General features: G+C 38.9%; 1 protein-coding gene across 2 annotated transcripts in view; it reads left to right on the plus strand.

Moving 5' to 3' along the window:
• ANGPT1 (angiopoietin 1) overlaps positions 1–25432 on the plus strand; it is a 140916-nt gene that overhangs the window by 96873 nt on the left and 18611 nt on the right. For both annotated transcript variants that reach the window (XM_070940376.1, XM_070940377.1), the window contains exons 6-7: positions 1236–1337; positions 16438–16607. In XM_070940376.1, the coding sequence (XP_070796477.1) occupies positions 1236–1337; positions 16438–16607 (272 nt within the window). The remainder of the gene's footprint in view (positions 1–1235; positions 1338–16437; positions 16608–25432) is intronic.

Consider the following 25432-nt stretch of genomic DNA (forward strand, 5'->3'; position numbering starts at 1 on the left):
CCCTTTGGAACAATCTACCCCCAGAGATACGAGTGATCTCCAACCTCCAGACTTTTCGTCGGGCCCTAAAAACTTACTTTTTTCAGTTAGCCGCTCTGTCTTGATTTTATGGTTGGTTTTAAAATTTTGATACGGATTTTATATTGACAAGTTTTAAATTATGGGCCAAATTTATTTAATTATTTTAAATCTATTTTTAACTGTAATGTTATGTATAAATGTTTTTATTTTGGCTGTTCACCGCCCTGAGTCGGAAAGGAGAAGGGCGGTATAGAAGTTTGAATAAATAAATAAATAAATAAATAAATAAATAAATAAATAAATAAATAAATAAATAAATAAATAAATATTAGCAGATGATCCATTATCCATCAGGTATCATCCATATGCAGATAATACCCAATATTATATCTTGACCCCAAACCAACCAGGGCTTAAGCTACTGAGGTTTTGTCCAAGTATCTGAAGACTGTGGGGCCCTGAATTGGGAGAAAGAATTTCAAGCTCAGCTTTGACCAGGCCAAGGGATTTTGGGACTATGAACTTTTTTTTCCAGGATCAGAGTTTCTTATTTTCAGTTATGAATGAGGTTGCAGTTCTCCTTTTGGAGCTGGTGCACAATTTGGGAGTCTTCCTGGACCTTCAGTTCCTGCAAGTTCATGAAGCAAGTTACAGCTATGGCTAAGAAGGTATTGCAATGAATGTATCTTGCATAAAGATCTTCTTAGCCCTTACTTGAACCAGGGAACCTTTCAGACAGTCTCTCATTTAGTCACCTATAAAAGGGACTGGTGCAATTCACTACCTGGAAAATAATTCAGAATGCAGTGGCAGAGGAATTCCCCTCCCCAGCTCCAAACCAAAACACTAACATGTTGATTTTATGAGTGCTGGTGGAAATCTGACTTTGGTGTTCATTGAAGTTAGATGCAATAGATTTTAAAATATTTAAATGGTTCAAGAATTAGCCTATGAATTTCATTACTGCATAAAGTTTGATGGCCTATAATAAAAACTAAGTGCATTATTCTGTTTTATTGAAAGATATAAGCGTGATGTCCAACTTTTTTTTTTTTAGTTGTGAACTGGGGGACAGGAGTTATACATTAGCATATTATTTACCGTAATAGTAACTGTTTCTAAGAAATAGCTATTATTGACAGTAGGAAAGTGAGCAGGCTGACTCAAGACAAGTTAGCAGAGAGATGTTTATACATTTATGTTCTTATGTCTAGGTTTTTTGCAATATGGAGACTGCAGGAGGAGGTTGGACAGTAATACAACACCGAGAAGATGGGAGCCTAGATTTCCAAAAAAGTTGGAAAGAGTACAAAATGGTAAGATGGAGACATTGTTTTATCATTATTCTTAATTTGAAGCAAAGCTGAACGCTGTGTCAATAGCTTGTGCTGGGAACATGGCCATTAAACAATAAACCAGAAGTAACCATGCGGTTCAAGCTTATTATAGCCATCAAGACTCCTTTCTTGATTTGTTTTAATATGAATCATACTTCAGAAAGTTGCTTCATTTAGAAACTTTCTTCCATTCTTCCCCTGTGGATTTAGAGATGTATCTATTGCCTTTGTCCATGGTTTCCATTCTTCTTTTCCAGAGAATGTGTCACACTGAGTAATAACAAAAATGTTAACATTGGTTGAGATCCAAATTCCCCTATGAGAAAATAGAAAGCCCTTCCACCCAGGAATTGCAGGCCTTTGTGCTTCACAGGAAGCCATCTACAGATCTCTTTGTCTCTGTGAGGAATTTTCAGAGGATGTGGGGAAAGACAATCATTTCCTTAAAATTTGTTATGAATAACTGAAATAAACTTCCATGCTATTTTGAATCCGGGTGAATTGTGAAGTGATGACTGTACTTTGTGCACATCTAAAATCGAATAGAGTTAGGACTAAAGGTAAATTAAATAAATTTATGTAAGATAAGGGCAAACTGGAATCCTCTGGGGGATACTATATTTATCTTAGTAATAGTAGTCAGGTAGAGCTGATACGTATCTTCTGGAGATGCTATATGACTGTCACGGCCCAAGTGGAGTTCTGAAATTATTTAAGTTTAGGGCAAGGTTTAGGTTTAAAAAAAAAAGAAGAGTTGAGATTCGAACTAGCACCCTGGACAGTTCCAAATGGAACTCAAGGTGGAGACTCATAGGTAGGTCATAGCTGGCTTAACTGCAGATGTAAGCTTATTAGAGTTAATGTTTAACCATGGCTACTATTCCATTTTAGCTGGAAATTGAAGGGATCTATTTTAGCAATCAATATCTCCAACAACATTGAAGGTATTTCTGCCATCAATTCTGCACTGAAATTCTCTGACACTCTTTAGCACCAATTTTTTTATGTAATCTCCTAGATCTCTCGTATTTCTAGAAAATCTCTCCAGCAATATAAGAAGGAAATTATTGACCAGATGTAGTAAAAATAGTCTTGTTTCTGCTTTATTTATTGCTTTATCATAGCTCCAGCTGTTCTTTGAAATCTGAATCCCAGCATAACATTAAAAAGCAATTTGTAGCTCTTAGGCTTTAAAAAAAAAGTTCTATTCTGAAGATGGCAGCTGAAACATCTTAAATTCAGGTGATGGTGACCCAATAGACTTGTTATATCACCATTTTATCTGGAAATAAGTGAATTTGGGTTGGTGTTTGGGGTAATTCCATATCATGTTTCATTATTCTGAATCTATGGTTTGATCTATAGATATAATGAATAATATTATTTCTTTGTGCAACATGGGACAATATTTCATCTCCTCTACTCTTGGGTCCAGATCAATGTAATGCAAAAAATAGTGACCCTCAATTTCCCAGAGAGGCTGTTCCAGCAAATGAAGAGGGTAAACCATGAAAGTTCACCGTATCTCATCATAATCTTCAAACTAAGAAGAGCTATGATGAGATAGAGCTATACTGTTGTCCTTGGGATCATTAGAGTCACTGTCCCATCTTAGGAGCTCCACTTCTGAGTGCTACCACCTGTCTTTACTTTGCACATCATCTTGAGTTATTCCTTAATAGTATCAGACTGTGGTACTTCTCCATGTTCTCATACTCCCCTTTTCGTGAAGTTGTTGTTACTGTTACATCTATCATCCCCACTGTCTTCTGATCTTTGTCTACTATGACAATATCTGATTGATAGGCCAGTATCTGTCTGTCCATCTGAATCTGGAATTGCATAGATCTTAGCCCTGTTATTGCTCTTGTATCTGGACTTGGGAGTGTATAGCCCATAAACTATGCAGATGTTCCTGAACACAATGCCAGCTACTTGGTTGTACTGTTTAGTATATTCTGTTTCTGCCTGTATCTTATACCCTGCCAGTATGTGTTGGATTGTCTTCCTCTTTTCTATGTTAAATTGAGGGGTAACTAGCTATTCCCCAATTAGTGTGGATGCAGGTCTTCTGTTCATACATAATCTGTCATTAGCATTCTAATCACTATGATATTCAGTCCTCTAGACATATCAAAAATCTGTCTGACAAATTTTGTGAGGTCTGGTCCTGTGAGGCACAGATATTGAAGATCCAATCCAAGAAATAAATATGTAGGTAGTGCTCAATTTAGGACCAGAATCGAGCCCAGAATTATGGTTGTAAATTATTCTGGCCATTAAGCAGGTGTTCATGTAACCAACCTGACTTAATAATAATTTTTGTGGTTGTTGATAAGTGAATGCCATGATCATTAAGCAAACTATCTACAGTGAAAGGGTTTTTGTTTTTTTTTTGGCTGGGAACTGGTAAATGCAAGTCAATTGCCAAAACATTATTGTTTTAACATTGGGGGGGATCGTATCTTGGAATCTGAGTCATAAGTACCTTTTGTGGGAGGTCTGTTGTTACTTTGGATGATCTTGTAAGTCAAGAACTACCTGTATACATGTCACAGCAGGTGGAAGCCAGTCTTGCTTCATCCTAGAAAGTCTAAGCAGATTGGAGTGATCAGTACTTGGACATGAGACCACCAGGAAAATGGTCTCAGCTGGATAGATTAAAGCATAAAAAAACAAAATCCCTGCAAATCAATGGCAAACTGCTTTTATATTGCTGCCAAGACAATGATATGGATATGTCTCTGTAATTGCCTATAGCTGAGCTCAAATCAAGTCAGTCTCTGTGTTTAACATCATCATGTAAACTGAGATGCCTTCTGAAATCCTTCCCATATGTACATTTGATTGAAGTATCCTAGTATTTCCATAACTGCATCAGAATCAACAACAGTTGAGAGCAGCTGCTAACCTGGGACTCTTATCTCTAATATGAACAAAGTAACTGGTCTCATTATATAGTAGCTAGGATCACCTGTTCATCTATATCACGATCAGAATTCAAGCAGGAATCCAATCACAAATAGGATGGGACACCAATCTTACCATTTGTTTACCGTTTATTAATCCAATTTATATAGCTGCCCATCTCACCCAGGGCAACTCTGGGTGGTGCACAATTATAGATACAATGTGAGAATATAAAATAGCAAATGCAAATAGAAAAGACCATAATAATATCCTTATTATGGATAAAGATCCAACAAACAATATCCTCCACTTGTTTGTTGGACCCGTGCCCCTCCTGGCTGGTTTCAGCCAACAGGGAGATGACACGAGGCTGGCTCCAGGCTTTAATTAATGCGTCCTTGAGGGAGGGGTCCTTCCTGCAACCATTAAAGGAAGTGATTTTAAGGCCCTTCTCAAGAAGCCTTCCCTGGACCCAGCAGAATTAAAGAACTTTTGGCCAGTCTCCAACCTACCTTTTGTGGGAAAGGTTGTAGAGAAAGTGTTGGCACTTCAGCTCCTGCGGTCATTGGATGAAACTGATTATCTGGACCCTTTTCAGTCTGGCTTCAGGCCTGGCTACAGCACAGAAACTGCCTTGGTCACGCTGATGGATGATTTCTGGCGAGCCCGAGATGGGGGGTCATTCCTCTATCTTGGTGCTACTTGATCTCTCAGCAGCTTTTGATACCATTGACCATGGTATCCTTCTGAGATGACTAAAAGAGTTGGGAGTGGGAGGCACCGTGTTGCGGTGGTTCTCCTCCTATCTCTCTGGTCAGTCACAGTCGGTGTTGGTAGGAAGACAGAGGTTGACCCCTAGGTCCGTCATTTGTGCGGTGCCTCAGGGCTCAGTCCTCTCTCCCCTCCTATTTAACATCTACATGAAACCACTGGGTGAAATCATCCGACAATACGGGGTGGGATATCAGCAATATGCTTATGATACCCAGCTGTATATCTCCACCCCTCATCAGTTCAGTGAGGTGGTAGATGTGATGTGCCGGTGCCTGGAGGCTGTGAGGGCCTGGATGGGAGTCAACAGGCTGAGACTTAACCCAGACAAGACCAAATGGCTGTGGGTATTGCCTCCTAAAGACTATGTCGATTGTCCATCCTTGGTCCTGGGGGGGGGAGAAAGTGTCCCCCTCAGAATGGGCTCGCAATCTGGGTGTCCTCCTAGACTCACAGCTAAGATTGGAACAACATCTGACAGCTGTGGCTAGGGGGACCTTTGACCAGGTTCGTCTGGTGCACCAATTGCGACCCTACTTGGATCAGGAGGCTCTCCTCACAGTCACTTATGCCCTTGTCACCTCACAGTTGGATTATTGCAACACGCTCTACATGGGGCTACCCTTGAAAAGTCTTCGGAGACTACAGTTGGTCCAGAATGTAGCTGCGCGAGCTATTGTGGGTGCACCTAGATACTGTACACCCACATTACACCAATTCTCTGCGAGCTGCACTGGCTCCCTATCAGTCTCCAGATGCAATTCAAGGTGTTGGTTATTACCTTTAAAGCCCTGACTCAGGGCCAGGCTATCTTCGAGACCGCCTTCTACCGCATAGCTCCCAGCGACTAGTAAGATCCCACAGAGTTGGTCTCCTCTGGGTCCCATCAGCTAAACAATGTTGGTTGGCAGGCCCGCGGGGGAGGGCCTTCTCTGTGGCTGCCCCGTCTCTCTAGAACCAATTACCTCCTGAGGTCCGGACCACTCCCACCCCATTGGCCTTCCAGAAAGCGGTGAAGACCTGGCTTTTCCGGCAGGCCTGGGGCTGTTGATCTCGTTATGGCAATCTTGTGAGACCCAGCCATGAAATGGAGTGTATGGGTTTTTAATGTTTTCTTTTAAATATTTTTTACGGGATATTGTTTGCATTGGTTTTTTTGCTGTAAGCCGCCCAGAGTCCCTAGGGAGTTGGGCGGCATAGAAATGCGACTAATAAATATTTTTTTAAAAAAAATGGAAATCAAATTATTGAAGGAAATACAAATGGCCTGCTCAACAATGGAGGCATCTAGATAGGCCTCAAGTTCCATAATTTACACTGGAATTTTTAAAAAATATACTCCAGAAAAATCAGTAGCAAACTGTTTCTGTATTGTCTTTTTTTCTTTGTGTCTCTATCTCTCTGTCTACTTGTCTTCCTGTTTATCTATCATCTATCTATCTATCTATCTATCTATCTATCTATCTATCTATCTATCATCTCTCTCTCCCCCTCCCTCTCATTTATATTGCCACCCATCTCACATGAATTGGGTAGTGTACAACAATTAAATCAACAAATACATTAAAAATAATTTAAAACAGTCACTATTAATAGCAATAGCACTTAGACTCATATACTGCTTCATAGTGCTTTACAGTCCTCTCTAAGCAGTTTATAGAATCAGTGTATTGCCCTAAACAATCTGACTCTTCCTTTACTGACTTCAGAAGGATGGAAGGCTGAATCTATTTACTGAGCCAGTGAGGAACTGGTATTATTTAGTTGGCTTTACCTTCCTCATTCTCAATTCCCCATTTGTTATATGAGGGGAGAAGAACCATGCATAACTATAAAAATTACAGTTTTCATCTAGTTCATGCGGTGACCTGACTCGCTGCAGGGCAGCCTTCAGAGGGCTCGATCTAAAAGCTCTTCATGCTGGGATTATTGGAGACAGAGCAGTACGGTGGTGATATAGCTGCCACAGTCAAATACAATTTAAACAAAAATTCAAGAAATCCAGAAATAGATTGCGCTATGCAAAACACATGTCTGTCTTCAGCTAGGACTGAGACAAAAGCTGGAGACCATTGGTGTAGGCGTGTCCTCGCAGCTTTGACAGTCTCAGTCCTATTGGCTAGCAGACGAGGACAACCCGTTCCTGGATGCTGCCTCCACTGCAATGGAGAATGAAAAATTTCAGAAGTAGAAAGCTGGATAAAGTATTCCCACTATTGGCACTCAAAGCTGGAAGATGTTACTTTCCTTCCTGAATTAACTTAATTGTGAGGCTTTTAGACACTGAGTTTTCATTTAAGGAAGGCAGACTTAATTATTTGGGTTTTGTGATCTTTTGTGGAGTTTCATGTAGCTAACAAAGAATTATTGCAACACCCAGAAATAAACCATGTCTCGGAACATATAAAATGATAATTTAATCTGCTTAAGCAAGCACTTACGAGATCGCCTTCTGCCACCGATAGCCTCCCACCGGCCAATACGCTCCCACAGAGAGGGACTCCTCAGGGTGCCGTCAGCCAAACAATGTCGACTGGCGACCCCCAGGGGGAGAGCCTTCTCTGTGGGGGCATCTGCCCTCTGGAATGAATTGCCCCCAGATATACGTATGATCCCCAACCTACGTACCTTTCGTCGTGCCCTTAAGACTTTACTATTCCAAGAGGCTGGGCTGGCTTAAATAATGAATTTTAATAGGTGTTTTAGTTTTTTAATATAAGGGCCAAATTATTTAATATGTTTTAAACTGTTTTTAAATTTTATGAAGATATATTGTTTTATTGTGGCTGTGCACCGCCCTGCGTCCCTTGGGAGAAGGGCGGTATAAAAATTTAAATAATAAATAAATAAAAAATCTTTAGTTTTATTTGATGCATTTTATTTATTTAGTATTTTAGCCATTAGTATTATTTAATATGAGAACCAACTAGAGGTGGGTTTCAGCAGGTTCTGACCAGTTCTGGAGAACCGGTAGTGGAAATTTAGAGTAGTTCGGAGAACCGATAAATACCACCTCTGAGTGACCCTGCCCCAATCTATTCTCTGCCTCCCAAGTCCTAGCTGATCAGGAGGAAATGGGGATTTTGCAGTAACCTTCTCCTGGAGTGGGGCGGGAATGGAGATTTTACAATATCCTTCCCCTGCACCCAAGCTATGCCCACCAAGCCATGCCACGCCCACCAAGCCACACCCACAGAACCGGTAGTAAAAAAATTTAAAATCCACCACTGGAACCAACCTCCTTGTCAGTCTTAGCTTCTCTTAGTCTTAGCTTAGTTGCACTCTGCTGCCCATATGCTTTCAGAGAGAAAACTTCAGCTTGCAAAATCCCATTTTCATTCACTGTGATTACCCACTCTTACCTGCTTTTGCACTTTTGTGTCCATCAATTTATCAGGAAACTGAAAGGGTTTTTTTAACCATCCTATTTGAAATACTCACGTAGACAAGATTAGCATGAGAGCAGTATATGGTGATGTATGTTTATCTTTCACTCTATGGAAAGCTACAAAGAATGAACACTGGATGGAACCAAAGGAGGAGTTGACACCTAGGTCTGATGAAAGCTGGGAAGTATGGAAATTGTTGAATAGACTGAAGATGGGTACAACAAGATCCAGAGACACTCTGAACAAATGGGGCTATCCAGTGGCTTCTGCTCTTTGCGATTGTGGTGACATGCAGACAACAACATGTGTATACCTTCCCTTTATGTCCTGATCAGTATATACCGGTACTTGAGGACTTCATGGTAGCGCAACAGAACACAATTGATGTTGATATTTTCTGGGCAAGGTCAATAATCATCTCCAGTCCCAGGGATATTAGTGAAAGACAGACAGGAGAAATAGTAATAGTAATAGTAATAGTAATAGTAATAGTAATAGTAATAGTAATAGTAATAGTAATAGTAATAGTGATCAACTGTTTGGAGAGACTAACAATATTCATCAGCCACAAAGCATCCATTTCCTCAATGTTCAGAACTGGAATGAATGGCCTTCATTCAATGGCCTCAGCAACAGCTGAGGTTTCTAAGATCAGAAACCATAATTCAGAGGTAGGGTGAGAATAGCTATCACTCTGTCTTTTTTTCCCCAGTTTCCCCAGTTTTGTCCCACTTTTTCAATTTGTGATTTTTTTTAAATGATATGAAAGAGAGGAGAGGGAACTTCTCAATAATTGTAATTTTCCATGCAATTTGCCCAGCATGTATAGTCCCAGCAAAGAGTTGTCTGTGTTACATTGCATATATTTGGTGTCATTTCCCCCAGCATGGGATTTTTCTGGCTGCTGTTCCCTCTTAAAGAGATGTTCATAGGATATCATCAAAAAAGTCAAGATGGAGGTCTCGGTGTTATATTTGAAGCTGTGACAGTTTTTAGATGTGTCTCACACACACACAATGAAATTTAAAAAGAGGCAGGCAGAACTTTGATTGGATATTGTGACCATTACCTTAATATTTTGGAAGTCATAGGTAAAGATTAATATCAGATATCAGATTAACGGAGTTAGAAGGGCCTTGCAGGTCATCGAGTCCAACCCCCTGCCCAAGCAGGAGACCCTACATCTGCCTCTACCTAGGATCAAACTCACAACCTCCTGATTGTGAGGCAAGAGTTCCACCTCTAGGCCACCGAGTCTTGTCAGTAAAGGTTCTCCTGCACACACATGCTAGTCATTTCCACCTCTAGGGGTGGTGCTCATCTCCGTTTCTAAGCTGAAAAGCCAGCACTATCCGAAGACATCTCCATGGTCATATGGCTGGCATGACTAAATGCCGAAGGCACACATTACCTTCCCACCAAAGTGGTCCCTATTTTTCTACTTGCATTTTTTACGTGCTTTCGAACTGCTAGGTTGGGGCAATTAACGGGAGCTCACTTCATTACACGGTGCTAGGGATTCGAACCGCTGAACTGCCGACCTTCTGATTGACAAGCTCAGTGTCTTAGCCACTGAGCCACCATGTCCCTTGGACAATCATACACACATTCGATTATTTTCTTCTTATATAATGTGCTTTTTCTTTTGTTAGTTTGCATGCTCTACTGTACCACATATGTTTTCCAGGAGCAAATTGCATCTTAAAAGCTACAGATAAATGGCATTCATTTCTTTATTCTTTATTTTATTTCTGTGTAAGTTTGTATAACTTTTAAGTTTAATGCAAAGCTGCATTAAAATGCACACTGAACAAATCCTTTTCAGAAAGGATTTATCATAAATTTATCAGAGTGCTTACATTTCTGATAAGTTTACATTTATCAGAAATGTAAGCACTCTAGTTCCTTTCTACCTATCTCTTACAGGGAACCTAAAGTCACCATGTACATTTGTGTTTAATTACTTTATAGTTTGCTTTCTGCTACTGCATTTATAGTTAAATATCCTTCCTTAGCCTGAGCTTGTTCTGCTTAGAGCACATAGTCCTATCTAGAATCATATTCTCCCTCTGTAAATGTTGCTGGATAACATCTGTTTTGGGAATTGCGTTGACATGTGGTTATATATCTTTTGATTGCCTGCCCTTCGGCATTTTAACTGGACCACAGAAATGTGTTTTAAATCGCCCCACATGATGGCCTGCCCTAATCAGAAAGGAGAAAAGAATTGTACTCTGCAAAAAAAAAAAAAAAAAAAAAAGTTAGCTGATTAATATAGTTATCCCTTTGCCATTACATTTGATACAAACTTTGTTGGATTACTGATGAAATACAAGGATCAGCTTACTACATTTAACTAGATCCAGGTTACAAGGAACCCCAAATCTGCCTCAAATCTTTATATTCGTGTAAAGAACAAGAACAAATTTGTAGGTGTGTGTCATTCTTTATTACTGATGCAGATATTATACTGCCAGAAAAGCTGAGACGTCTAAGAATTTGATGGTTTATGAGGCATTTATCACTGTATTTAAATTCTATCGGACAATAATCCTGTTTCCAAGGATATCTGCAAGAGGGGTGAAGTAGGGGTGTCAAAAAATCAAAATGGTACCTTTAATAATGTTGCCAAAGCCCCGCCCCCTTTTCTTTATAAAATTATAATTTTTGTTCAAACTTTTAAAGATGACTTTTAAAAAGGACTGCAAACTAATAAGGAAGAAAAATGAAAAATGAATCAGTTAAAAACAAAAAGTATAAGAAAAATTTGAAGAAAAATAGAAAAGAAAGAAAAAAATATGTTCTTCATAGCAGTTGTTACCTACAAATATATGTTGCCTCTCTCTCTAAAGTTACATCATATTACTCTTCTTGCTGTAGTCTATTCTGTCTAATCATCACAAGTTCCCTTTTTTATGTTTATGCAAAAAGTCCAAAAGAGGCTTCCTCTTATCAATAAATGTAAGTAAAGCTCCACCCCTTTTTTACATGACACAAAAGGGGTATGGATTTTCTGGATTATTGTAGCTGCCATCTTGAAATTTTTATTCTTACTTCCCACAAGGTAGATTGGATTGAAAGAGAGAGAATCATGGGCCCAAAGCTGGGGTGGGTTCTAAATTTTTTTACTACTGGTTCTGTGGGCATGGCTTATTTTGTGGGCGTGGCTTGATGGTCATGTGACAATTCTTTAGGATTTAGCAGAGGTACTGGTCTACCAGGCTTTTAACTGCTTGCAGAGCTGTACTCATCTACCCATTTATTTTTGCAGCCACTGGTCTACCCATTTATTTTTGCAGGCACTGGTCTACCACCAAACTGCCTTTTACCACTGATCAGCTGTAGGGCGGCCCTTTGAAGCCCCATGGCAAGAGTTTAAACAGTTTTTTTCCTTATAGCCCATCAGCTGGGACTCAGGAAGCAGCAATAGATTGGGGATGGGGCCAAATAAAAGGTAAGAATAATGCGAGGGAGTGGGGGGGCAGAACCGGTTTGGTAACGTCATATCGTCACCGCTATCGGCTCGGCGGAACCAGGCAGAACCGGGAGGAACCCACCACTGGCCCAAAGTGAGCTCCAGGGTCAAGTGGGAAATTAGGCCTCCAAACTCCTTATCCAGCACCCTGAAAGTTACATCTCCTATTTAATGTATAACAGAAGAAAAAAGTTACTGAATACATAGGAAGTTATGTTAATGTCAAATAACAGAATATAATATTAATTAAATACGTATAAGTTCAAATTGAGTTTGGGCTCTTGGCTTGTTTGTTTTGTCTGTGTCTTATCTACTTGTTTATCTTGGACCTGCTTACTTTGGGGAGTGTTGCTTTCAAAATGATAAATGTTGCCAAATCTCTGGATTATATGAATCCTTCTGCTTTTGACTGCTGAAAAAGAACAGAGCAGAATAACAGAATTGGAAGGCACCTTGGAGGTATACTAGGCCAACCCACTGCTCAAGCAGAAGATCCTATACCATTTTAGACAAATGGCTGTCCAGTTTCATCTTGAAAGTCTCCAATGATGGAGCACCCACCACTTCTGAAATCAAGCTGTTCTGGTTGTTTTCAAAGTCAGCCAATTTCTCCTTAGTTCTAGGTTGTTTCTCTCTTTTTCTCCCATTGCTTCTTCTCTTGCCTTCTGGTGCTTTGGAAAAGAAGTTGACCCCCACTTCTTTGTGGCAGCCCCTCAAATACTGGAATCCTGCTATCATGTCACCCCTAATCAGTGGTGGAATTCAAATTTTTTTACTACTGGTTCTGTGGGTGGGGTTTGGTGGGCGTGGCAGGAGAAAGATACTGCAAAATCTCCATGCCCACCAGTGGCGGGTTGCCCCTGGTTCGCACCAGTTCTATAGAACTGGTAGTAAAACCGGTGGGAGGCTCCGCCCACCAACCCTGACATCATCAGAATGCTTCTGTGCATGTGCAGAAGCTTCTGTGTGTGCGAAGCGAGCTCGTATGCGCGAAGCGAGCTCGCGTGCGTGGCCCCATTGCGAACCGGTAGTAAAGGTAAGTAGAACCCACCCCTGATTCCCACCCCACTCCAGGGGAAGGATACAGCAAAATCTCCATTCCCGCCCCACTCCTGGGAGAAGGATATTGCAAAATCTCCATTCCCACGTGGAATATTTGCCGGTTCTCTGAACTACTCAAAATTTCCGCTACCGGTTCTCCAAAACCTGTCAGAACCTGCTGAATAGCATCCCTGCCCCTAATCCTTTTTTTCACTAGACTAGATATACCCAATTCCTGCAACGGCTTCCGGCCTCATAATCATCTTTGTTGCTCTTCTTTGCCAGAATGCGTAAAGTCAAAGTAGATTTCACTTGTGGCTTCCTTCTTTGTAGGACTGGCTGTACAGAGGTTGGCCTAGCAATTAGCTGTAAATTCTTGGAAAACTGACAGTCACACAACTGGGCCAGTAAAAGAATCCAAAAATCAGTCAGTGCTGTGTTGCAATGTAGGGTTTTCTAGCAAGCTTTTCTTCTGATGCAAGGAAGATGTCAAATTATCAGCCAAATTATCTCCTCTATATCTTCTTCTATTTCTTCAGGAAGCAATGTGCCTGAAAAAGTGAGCTAAGGTTTTAAGTCTATATTGTTTTTATTCTACAAGACTTTTTATGATTAATATCTGTGTGTGTCTCCATATTTTTATTTTGGGCTATTTGATTGTGTGGATATTCTCCTCCTCCTCCTCCTCTATAATTTCTTTATAAAAATTAGTTACAGCTGGACTTGCTTGAAATAACCTTTTAAAAGTGGGATATTAATGGCGAATTAAGGAATTAAGGTGTCAGTGTTCCAGAAAAAACCCAACTCCAAGTAAAGACTCTGAAGCAAGCATTTTTCAAAGTTCTATTTACTAGAATAGGTAAACTGGCACATCTGGGAAAACCCAAATCTGAGAGGTCCGGGTTTTTCCTCAGTAAGTCAAAACCTCCCAAACCATCCCCTCACTCCTCAGTAGATCTATCGTTTCTATCGTTTCCATCTAAAGCTTGAGCATCCTCTTACTTATTCTCAGAAGATAGACTTGGCTGAGGTAGGGGGGAGAGGCTAGGACTGACTTTTAGTGGTTTCATTCAAAGGTTTTTGAAACATGTCCATAAGATATGCTATATCTGGTTTCAATTTCATTTTCTTTTCCATTAAAAACCTCAGCGCTTCCTATGAACATTATCAGATGAGGAAAATGAAGTAAGAGAGAAAATTGTTTAATGATACTGGAGGACTGTGGTTCAAATAGGAAACTCTTATATATTTTGCCAGATTTAATAAAACATGTTTATACCCTTCATAGAATTTTCCTTCCATTGTTAACATCAACTCTGCAAAATATTAATGTTGACACTGCTGAAATAATGCTGGATTTTTTCTAATTCATGACCCATGCCCCTAGTTTCCTTGCTGTTTGGGTTATTTTGATTCTGATTTTGTTAACAAGGAGATGCTTGATCGGCCCTAAATAATTCCTGCAAAGCAGCTGAATCAAAGAATAGCTTTTCAGTCTACTATCTGGTCCTTATTCCCTTTAGGTTGGAAGTTCTATTAAAACAATCGTGTTTATGAGATATTGTCAGATTTTGTACTAGCAAGACAAATTTTTTTCTTCTTTATACGGTATATGAATATTAAATTTTCCTACACACTAATTCCTAAAAGCACATCCAATGAGGTTTCTTTCTTCTAAGACTTTTAGTATCTTTACCAGCTTTACAAGGTACAAGATATAAGTTGAAACGAAGGACGATATTGTTTACCATTGTATCCTAGGTGTTCTTAAAGTCTTTAGAACTTTAGGGAACATTCTTTTTAATTAGCCCTTAACGGTACCATCATTTCCAACCATTGCTGGAAGACAAGGAATACCTGAGTCAAATCGTAAAGAAAACTCCTTGCCAGGTTTTATATTTTTCCTGAAAATCAGTGGAAGCTTAGATATTTCCAATTCAGGAATAAACTATTCAGAAGAAACTAGTACTCAACAGAGCAATATTGCATTTTTCATTTGATAAAATGAAATTTGCTTATAAAACAGAAAAGAAAGAGAAAATCTCATGAAATGGCTGAGAAATTAATGCAAATATTCCAGTATTTGTAATCTTTTAAATCTTTTGAATATGTTGGAAAATATCAATTATCAGTTACATAGGAATATATTTTTATTTATGTATTTATTTATACATAATTTATATAGCTGCCCATTTCACAGAAGTGATTCTAGGTGGCATACAATAAAACATTATTTTACAGCATTCATATTTAAAGATTATTTTCTTTTTAAGTCTCAGCCTATTAAATGAGTTAAACTGGACAATGCTTCTCTCATATTCCTAGGTATTGCTATCATTTATTTTTACATTTTTAAATAACATCCAGACCAAGGAGATAAGCTGCAAATTGCTCCTATTAAAATCAATGAGACATGTTAATTGTGATTGATTTCATCATTAATTTCTTAGGGACTAAAGCTTGAAAATGCACCCTGTATTACATGTATGATACATATCATATCATACGTATCATGTATCATATCCTTTATGATATCCTTTAATAATTGGGCAACAAATATATCTTTGAGAAAACATTTCAAAAGAAGATTAGTTAGGAAAAAGAATGTCTCCATCAGTAGCCCTTCTGCCTTGTTATTCATAGCAATTACTTACAAGGTCTGTATCTAACCAAGAGAGCAAAGAAAAACATAGTCATTGTCCTGATCTTCATGAAATTATTGAAACAGAATTGGTGTATATTATAAATCAATAATTAAAGTCATCAAGAACATTGTGCACATTTGTCAAGAATTAGTACATACTCATGAAAGTTGGTTTTCTCAAAAGTGACAGTTACCATTGGTCTCTGTCCTGGCATTCTCAATTACTTTTCTGTGGCTGGAATGATGCAAGTTGTAATACATACAATGAGAACTACTGTATTTTTCGGAATATAAGGCGCACCGGAGTATAAGACGCAGCTTAGTTTTTTGGAAGGAAAATAGGGGGAAAAAAATCTGCCTACCAGGTATTCATCTGGCTAGCATCCTTAGTCTGGTCAGCTTCTGCACATTAGTTTGCTGGTTTTTATCCCCTGCTTGGGGATAAAAAAACAGCTTCTAAAGCACAACTGATCTTTGAAGAGAGAAGCAATGAGAAAAGCAGGCAAACCACAGAGATCGCTTCACTCACTAGCGCCTCATTAGGGCTGAAAAAAAGCTTCACAGCTGAGAGTCGGAGGGAGGCAGGCAAAGCAGGGAAGTGGAGATTGCTTCACTCGCTAGCACCTCATTAGGGCTGAAAAAAAGCTTTGGAAAAGCTACATTCGGAGTATAAGATGCACCCAAATTTTCAGACTCTTTTAGGAGGGAAAAAAGTGCGTCTTATACTCTGAAAAATACGGTAAGCAGATTGAGGACATTTATTGTTGAATGAAAATTTCTGTGGTGTATGTTGCACAAATAAAAGCAAGAATGATGAAACTCACTTCTTCATTTGTTTTTTTCCCCTAGGGTTTTGGTAGTCCCTCTGGTGAATATTGGCTGGGAAATGAATTCATCTTTGCAATAACCACCAGTCAAAAACATTACTCTCTAAGAATCGAACTAATGGATTGGGAAGGAAGCCGAGCTTATTCACAATATGATAGATTTTACATAGGAAATGAAAAACAGAATTACAGGTGAGTACAGATGTGATTTTACTTTTATGAGTGCCTTTTTAAATATGCATGCAACTGATCAGTTGGAAACCTACTGGAATCTCGAAAGTAAAAGAATATTGAATGTTGGAGTATGAGATCATATATGAATCTCCCTAGCCTAATTCAGACTATTTAGTTTATTCTGATTGTCTTCATGTACATCTGGGTAGATAAATGAGATGCTCTTATAGACCTATTGGAAGCATATATCCATTTGCACACATTCCTTTAACAGCATATTCCCATTTTATGGCTGTAGCTTTCTAATTATATTTCTTACAGTTCAATTTGAATCATTTTTACTTTGCAATCAGTAAATGTTCAGTGTCCTATTTCTTAGACTACTGAGCATAAGATACTATATATATACTATATAAGATACTGTGTCTATATTTTTCTTGACTGTAAAACCGCCTTGAGTCCTACGGGAGAAAGGCGGTATAGAAATATAATAAATAAATAAATAAATAAATAAATAAATAAATAAATAAATAAATAAATAAGATACACTTGTAATATTTTATTTGAATTAATTAAGAAATATGCAGGAAATCTTATACCATTTCAGACAAATGGTTGTCCAATCTTTTTTTAAAAAAAATTCAGTATTGGAGCACCCACAACTTCTGAAGGCAAGTCGTTCCACTGACTAATTGTTCTAATTTCCCAGAAATAAAGTTGAAGATCTTTAATATTATACTCCCTTCTTAACTTGAGGTATTCAATTCTTCTTGGGTTGATCTTAACTTTAATTTCTCAGTGTGTATTTAACTTTCTATTTGTCCAGTGTTTCTTCTTCTCTCTCTCTTTTCTATCCTCCAACCTATCCTTTTCTGTTTTTCCATTGGTATTTGAAACAATTATTGCCAAAAGGCTAGCTAGTGAAATACATTTGTCAATGCTCCTGGCATCATCTTCTTGGTTATTCAGCAATGGTTACTAATTAAAGGTGTAGGGGAGATGTGGATAGAGTTGGAGATAGATGTAGTGATTCCAAAAACACCAAGAGCAGCACAAAATATACAGATTTGGCTTACAGTTGGGCTAAACTAGCTATTTGAACTTGGCTCAAAGTAATGCACGTTTTGCAAACACCAGGAAAATACTGTTGGGGGTTTTTGATCATGAAGAAACCTCTGCGCGTATTACATAAAACTCTGGAGATGAACATTTTCCCAAGATGGAAATAACAGATTGAGAGCATAAATAAAGGTTAAGTTATTATTTTTCATTTAAAAGATAGTGATCTAATAAAGATAGTCAGAGTTCTCAGTTCTTACTCTAGCCAAGTTCAGGATCTTATTGGACCACAGAGTTTAATAGTTCCTCATATTCTGGTTTATGTTTCTTTTCAGCCCAGTTATTATTTAATATAATTTCAAAGTTATGGATGACTTTCTCTCAGTGATAGGTGTGCCTCAAACAAAGATAGAAGTACTGCAGCCCTCAAGAGAAGACAATATTCCTGTTCTTGTTACATTTTGTCATGATTAGGAGGAGGCAGGTCCAACGAAAGATTTATTCACAGCTTAACACTTAAACACATTATCTTACATAGAGAAGATTTCAAGTTCTATCACTGCCATCTTGAGTTCGAATACACAAGTCTTTGTGCATAGTAAGTGCAACTTACTATGGTTCCAATCCACACATACCTATCACACTAATTCAGGGTAAGCAACATTATGAATAATACAAAAAAAAAAAAAGTAAAAACTAGTGGGTTAAAGTAATTAATACACGAAATAAAAAAAATGTCCCAAAGGTGCTTTTTCAAGAACTGGTAGTAAAACAGGCGGGAGGCCCCACCCACCACCCCAGATGTTGCATGCATAGAAGCAAGGCGTGCGAGAGAGCAAAGCGAGCACTCGCGCGCAATCCCGTTGCAAAACGGTGGTAAAGGTAAGTAGAACCCACCCCTGATCCACACATCTTGTTGTATCTCACTATCCTTAAGATTTATATTGACTGTTTCCCTATGACTATCATTAAGTGTTGTATCTTATGATTCTTGATGAATGTATCTTTTCTTTTATGTACACTGAGAGCGTATGCACCAAGACAAATTCCTTGTGTGTCCAATCACACTTGGCCGATAAAGAATTCTATTCTATTCTATTCTATTCTATTCTATTCTATTCTATTCTATTCTATTCTATTCTATTCTATTCTATTCTATTCTATTCTATTCTATCCTATCCTATCCTATCCTATCCTATCCTATCCTATCCTATTCTATTCTATTCTATTCTATTCTATCTAGCATTCATTACAAATTATTTCAGTTATTTCAGTCAGAACTGAAGAAGCTTTTTGAATGAGATGCAAAATGTTTTCAAGGAAAAAAGCAAAAAAGTCCAGTTGCCTTTTGAAAAAAACCATCCTTGGGACAACCAAAGTCTAGTTTTATTCCAAGCAAATACACACCATTCCCTGCAAGTGAAAATCTCTAATCTAAAGACTACCTTACAAGCCAACAAATCAGTTTAGCGTATATGTGTTCAGAATACACACATAATCAGAATGTAATCCTATCCATGTATTTATATATTCAAGTATGTACATAGCAGGAAGAGAAAAAGAGAGAGAGGAAATGCTTATGAATAATGACAACCCTTAGCAAGATGCAAATTTATTTGCCTTGGGAAACTGACTTTTAGCCAGTTAACTCTTTTCATTTTATTAATACACTAATGGTGGTTTTCAAGACACTACTAAAGGAAATGGTTACAGCCATACAAATAAGACTTCAATCCCCTTGCCAAGCACAAATGCTGTTGAAGAACTAAGGACAGAATTCCAATCCCATAGATGTCATTGCCTTAGATTTTACCAATGTTCGTTTCTCCTCTTTGCGTTCCATCAGTTTTCAGCTGTTTTATTCTGAATATCTCTCAGGAGGAATGGCCTATTTATGTGCAGTCACCCATCCAAATGAATGCGTTTTCCATGATGATGAAATGATTAATTACAACAATGATTCTGCATCTGATTTTCTGTTTAAAAAAAAAAAAGGCATAGCAAATGTAATTCAAACACCACCATTTCCATCAGGAACAAAAATAGCCAACCAAGCAACTGGTTTCCATGTTGGTTTGGGCATTTGTTCAAAGAATACTAAAATAGAAAGATGAAAACAAAACAAAACAAAATAGGGTTATGGGAGATAGGAAAAAAATATATCTTGAATGCCTTTTTTTTGCACTGGAGTCTCTTCACTGGATAAAGAATACTTCTCCAACATTTCATTACAATCACTGATGTAAGAATTCAGAGTCTCCAAACTAATTCACTGCATCTGAAAAAATATGGAAAATCATCTTTCATACTGTTCTTTAACACCCTATAGAAAGTTTGGACTCAGCCTGGATCAGTCCCAACTGGTGACTTCAGAAGTGTTCTGTTTATTCTCTGTGGTGTTTGTATTTCTTTCTCTCTACTACGTTTTATTAGTCTAAGAATCTCTGATTTGGTGCAGTAATGCTGAACACATGTACATTAAGAAATATCCTCACTTTTCAAAACCATACAATTATGATGTATTTTTTTTGTCCTGGGAAGTCAAGATCCCAACTAAAGTATACAGAGTATCCAAGAGCTCACCAAAATGTTTGATAATATATGGCATTTGCTCAATTACATGGGGTGGATATTTGTATTGGATGGAGATAGTCTTTTACATTTCTTTCTATGCAGGAAATATAGAGTATGATATGTCTTTGAATCTATACAAGTGAAGGCATTTGTGGTTTAAAGATTGATACAGTTTTAGATCATAGACAAATATACATTTGTTATTCCATTGGCCAGAATGAATCCTCAGATAGACTTATCAGGAAATCGAGGAAGTGGGAGGGAAGGATTTGCAATCGTACAGACAAATTTGTTTCAGGAATGACTTGAGTTTAATTTTGATTTTTCTGATATGTTTGCCTCAGAATAGTTTGGCCAGAACAGTTCTTCACATTAGAGATGTCTCTGACTTATTTCCCCCAGCTAAAATATAAAGTTCTCCATTGATTCTCCAAGCAAAAAGCATATGGATCACTAGTAAAATAGAGTGGTTGAGAAAAATATATAGGAAAGTGGCCAGAAAGAAGCAGTTCAGCCTATCCCAAAGGTGAAAGTCTGTAGAGATTCTCAATCATCCAGGTCATAGTTGTCCCAAAGGTGCGTTTTCTGGAGGGAGCTGGACTTTCTTGTTTTTTCTTTGAAGATGTTTCACTTTTCATCCAAGAAGCTTCTTCAACTTTGACAAGCTAGTGGGGAATGTAAGGATTTATATTCATTGATTTCTAGCTATACAATTTGGAGTGAAAACCTTTTGAATGGGGTAGGAGTAGGAATGGATTTCCAGAGAAAAAAATGCAGATTACAGGAACCAGGAACACTATTCAGGTGACCCTGAGGAGACAGATAAACCTCCAAGTGCTTCAATGACCCTCTAAAAGGATGCGGATGACCAGCTGTCTGCAAGGAATATAAATCCTTCCATTTCCCACTATCCTGTCAGAACTGAAGAAGTTTCTTGGATGAGAAGCGAAATGTCTTCAAAGAAAAAACAAGATAGTTTAGCTGCCTAAACTGTATCTGGGTATCCCAAAGGTGCTTTTTTTTCCCAAGAAGCAACTGGACTTTCTGGTTTTTCTTTGAAGACATTTCACTTCTCATCCAAGAAGCTTCTTCAGCTGAATGGATGAGAAGCAAAACAAAAAACAACCACCACCCCCAGCAAGTCCAGTTGCCTCTTGAAAAAGTACCTTTGGGATAACCACAACCAGGATGACTGAGAATCTCCATAGACAGTTCAGCCTATGTGAAGCAGCTGCAGTGAATTTGTATCACAATGCTGCAGTACTATTTTCATCACTTCGACTAGAATGGTTGATCCTGAGGATGCCTTTGCTTTACGAATATTATGCAGCAATTTTGAAATGAATATACCTGATTATATTGATACTTTGTCTAGTTCAGTACTGTTCAGTCTGATTGAGAATGCCTTCTGCCTGGGATTTTTTGGGTTTGTGGAAAAGAAGGGAGTTTTGTAGGCTATTGATCTGGCACTACCAATATCAGTATGGAGAGCTGATTAGCCTCTGCTGCCTGCTGCTTAAGATGTCTGGTTATTGAGGTTGACATGGTTACTTGATTGGTAGCACTGTCTCCTTTGACAAGGAGAAAAACTTTCATTCTGTTTATAGGGCTAGAGGCAAAGAAATCTCTGGACTGCATCTACCTATGAAACTTTAAGTTTCCTTGCTCAGGTTTCTAAATTACATTTTCCTCTGTATGCATTGGTTTTGAAATCCCATTTCTTATGCTGAAACAAGTTGATTCATTAAAGCAGTATATCTCCTTTGGAAGAAGATTCATACCGTTTTAAGAGCTGTTTTGGGGAGAGGCAATTGGAATTTAAGCCACCCAGATTAGATCCTGCAACATTATCCTGGGACACATATGCTTGCCTCAGTCAGAATTTAACCAACTCATATATTTTCAACAGAATAGCCAAATGAGGCTGTTGTGTTCTGAGATCAGAAGAAAATGATGCTTCATGCCCAGGCCTTGTGATAGAAATAGAAATAGAATAACAGAGTTGGAAGGGACCTTGGAGGTCTTCTAGTCCAACCCTCTGTCCAGGCAGGAAACCCTACACCACTTCAGACAAATGGTTATCCAACCTCTCTTAGAAACTTCCAGTGTTGGAGCATTCACAACTTCTGGAGGCAAATTGTTCCACTGATTGTTCTAACTGTCAGGAAATGTGTTCTTAGTTTTAAGTTGCTTCTCTCCTTGATTGGTTTCCACCCATCATTGCTTCTTCTCCTGCCCTCAGGTGCTTTGGAGAATAGCTTGACTCCCTCTTCTTTGTGGCAGCCCCTGAGATATCGGAACACTGCTATCATGTCTCCCTTAAGCCTTCTCTTCATTAAACTAGACATACCCAGTTCCTGCAACCACTCTTCATATGTTTTAGCCTCCAGTCCCCTAATCATCTTTGTTGCTCTTCTCTGCATTCTTTTTAGAGTCTCATGATTAAGAGAAATCCACAAAGTGGACTGAGTCAAAGCATTATTTATTCCCTTTTCCAAAAAAAAAAATCTCATCCTTAAAATTAACAGCAGCAACAATTCCTGCCTGCCTGTTTTTTAATTCTGTTGCAATTGATAGAACCGTAGTTCTGAACTCCAGATTTTTATAGGTTTATTTCCCTGATTTCTTAAGGGAAGAAATAGCATTCTGGACTCAGGCTAAGCCCTTCTGACCCGGTCAGTGTGGCACCATCTAAGAGCCTAGAGTATAAATAGATGACAGTGAGTGAACCTTTCACTCATATCTGGCTCTGTCGGCCACAACTGACGCCATGGGAGCAGAAATATGTTTAACAGGCTGTTTGTGTTTTTTTAACTGGGGTCTTAGTGTCACATAATTCATCCTGGCACTTTTTTTTTTTAAACCACAATGTCCTTAGAAAGCAGAAGGATTCCAAGGCAATATTTATTTGTTTCAAATAGCTATAAACATTTCCAGGAACAGTACATGTCTTGATTGTCCTGCCCTGATTAACTAAATCTTAGAAGTTCACTGCTGGTTAAGGAAATACGATCCTGGATTGAAAACAATGATAATTCCTTACATTTTTAAAAATCATATATGAATATCCTATAGTATGGTTAGGGTAACCAGATGTGTATCTTACATGTTTTGATGATCTTTGATCGTGTAAATTATGGTTTGCACAAATTGTGGCTTGATTCTGAAGCTAGAGCTGGATTCACACAACTTCTGTTTTTCACATGAACAAACATTGATTTATATATAATCATGGATGGATACATATAGATATAGATGGCATAGGGTCTGATTACTTGAGGGACTGCTTGCAAAACATCTGGATTGGTATGTCCTGAATTCCTTAAATTAAATAAAATGATCTCTTATGACCTCATAGGTGACTGTTTCTGTAGCAATGTCTGCCCTCTGGAACAAGCTCCCCCCTCTCCCTCAGACCAAGATGGCCTTCACCAGTGGTGGGATTCAAAGAATTTTACTACCGGTTCTATGGGCATGGCTTGTTGGGCGTGGCATGGCTTGTTGGATGTGGCTTGGTCAGCGTGGCAGGGGAAGGATACTGTAAAATCTCCATTCCCTCCCCACTCCAGGGGAAGGTTACTGCAAAATCTCCATTTCCTCCCAATCAGCTGGGACTCGTGAGGCAGAGAATAGATGGGGGCAGGGCCAGTCAGAGATGGTATTTACCGGTTCTCTGAACTACTCAAAATTTCTACTACCAGTTCTTCAGAACTGGTCAGAACCTGCTGAATACCACCTCTGGCCTTCATTCTGCTGTTGTTTAATTGAAAAGTCCTCTCATCATATTAATATGTCCTGGGAAAATGTCTTTGCTTCAGAGTTGAAAAGAATATGTACTGCATAATTGTTAAATGTTTGATGATAAAATATGCATCAACATCTAATGAAGCTTATTCCGTCTCTGAATAAAAAAAGGAATGAAAACTGATAGAAAAGAATATTTGTAGCCAGGGTTGAATTGTGGGGTCCTTGGTTGCTCTCTGAGCTTGGTTGTTTTCTTGCAGATGTTTCATTACCAAACTAGGTAATGTTTACTGTTTAGTTGGACAGTGTGTATTTTTCCAAAATGTAACACTGTAAATATCTTAATTTGCCTTGCAGGGCAATGTGTCATATATAAGTAAGCCATTCCTTTGTGAATTTAGTTAGGTTTCCATTATGCGGTGAAAGATGATGAGTTTGTCAGCTGGAAAGCTGATAACCTGGGTTCGAGACCAAGTTCTGCACAGCAGGATGAATTCCATTACTTGCTCCAACTCCTCTCCACCTAGTAATTCGAAAGCATGCAAATGGGAGTAAATAAATAGGTACCACTTCGGTGGGAAGGAAACAGCATTCCATGTGCTTCGGTGTGTAGTCATGATGGCTATATGACCATGGAAATGTATTTGGACAATGCTGGCTCCCTTGGCTAAGAAACAGAAATGAGTGCCCCCAGAGTCTGACATGAGGTACCTTTATCTTTACCTATGTATATGTACTATATGCTGTTAGTTTGGCCATTGCTGCATGTTCTCCAATTTTGCTCTCTCTAAAGCAGGGGTGTCAAACTCGATTTCATTGAGGGCCGCATCAGGGTTGTGTTTGACTTCGGGGGGGCGTGGCCATGGTGGGCATGGCCAGTTTGACATAACTTGTGTTGGGAGTGCTTGTGATGGCCTGAGTACTCTGCCAGTGAAAATGGGCTCCCAAGCTCCATTTTTGGCGGTGATGGCTTCCTGGAACCCTATGCCCATCAAAAACAGAGCTCAGGAGGGTTTTCACTGGCCAGTCCTTTGCTGTTTCCAGGACAGCCCCATGGTCAGATCTAAGCACCCTGCAAGCTGGATCTGGCCCTTGAGTTTGACATCCCTGTTCTAAAGGAAGGACACAATTATTTTTGCCATTAAGGCATGGGTGAAATCCAGCAGATTCTGACAGGTTCTGGAGGACCAGTAGTGGAAATTTTGAGCAGTTCAGAGAACCGGTAGCGGAAATTTTGAGTAATTTGGAGAACCGGCAAATACCACCTCTGGTTGGCCCCAGAGTGGGGCGGGAATGGAGATTATGCAATATCCTTCCCCTAGAGCAGGGTGGGAATGGAGATTTTGGAGTTTCCTTCCCCTATCAGGCCCACCAAGCCATGCCCACCAAGCCACACCATGCCCACCAAGCCACAGCCACAGAACCAGTAGTAAAAAAATTGGATTTCACCACTGCATTAAGGGTCT

The sequence above is a fragment of the Pituophis catenifer genome, unplaced genomic scaffold (genome assembly GCF_029215685.1).
Source record: "Pituophis catenifer annectens isolate HBS135680 unplaced genomic scaffold, rPitCat1.0.hap2 SCAF_3, whole genome shotgun sequence".
Lineage (NCBI taxonomy): Eukaryota > Metazoa > Chordata > Lepidosauria > Squamata > Colubridae > Pituophis > Pituophis catenifer.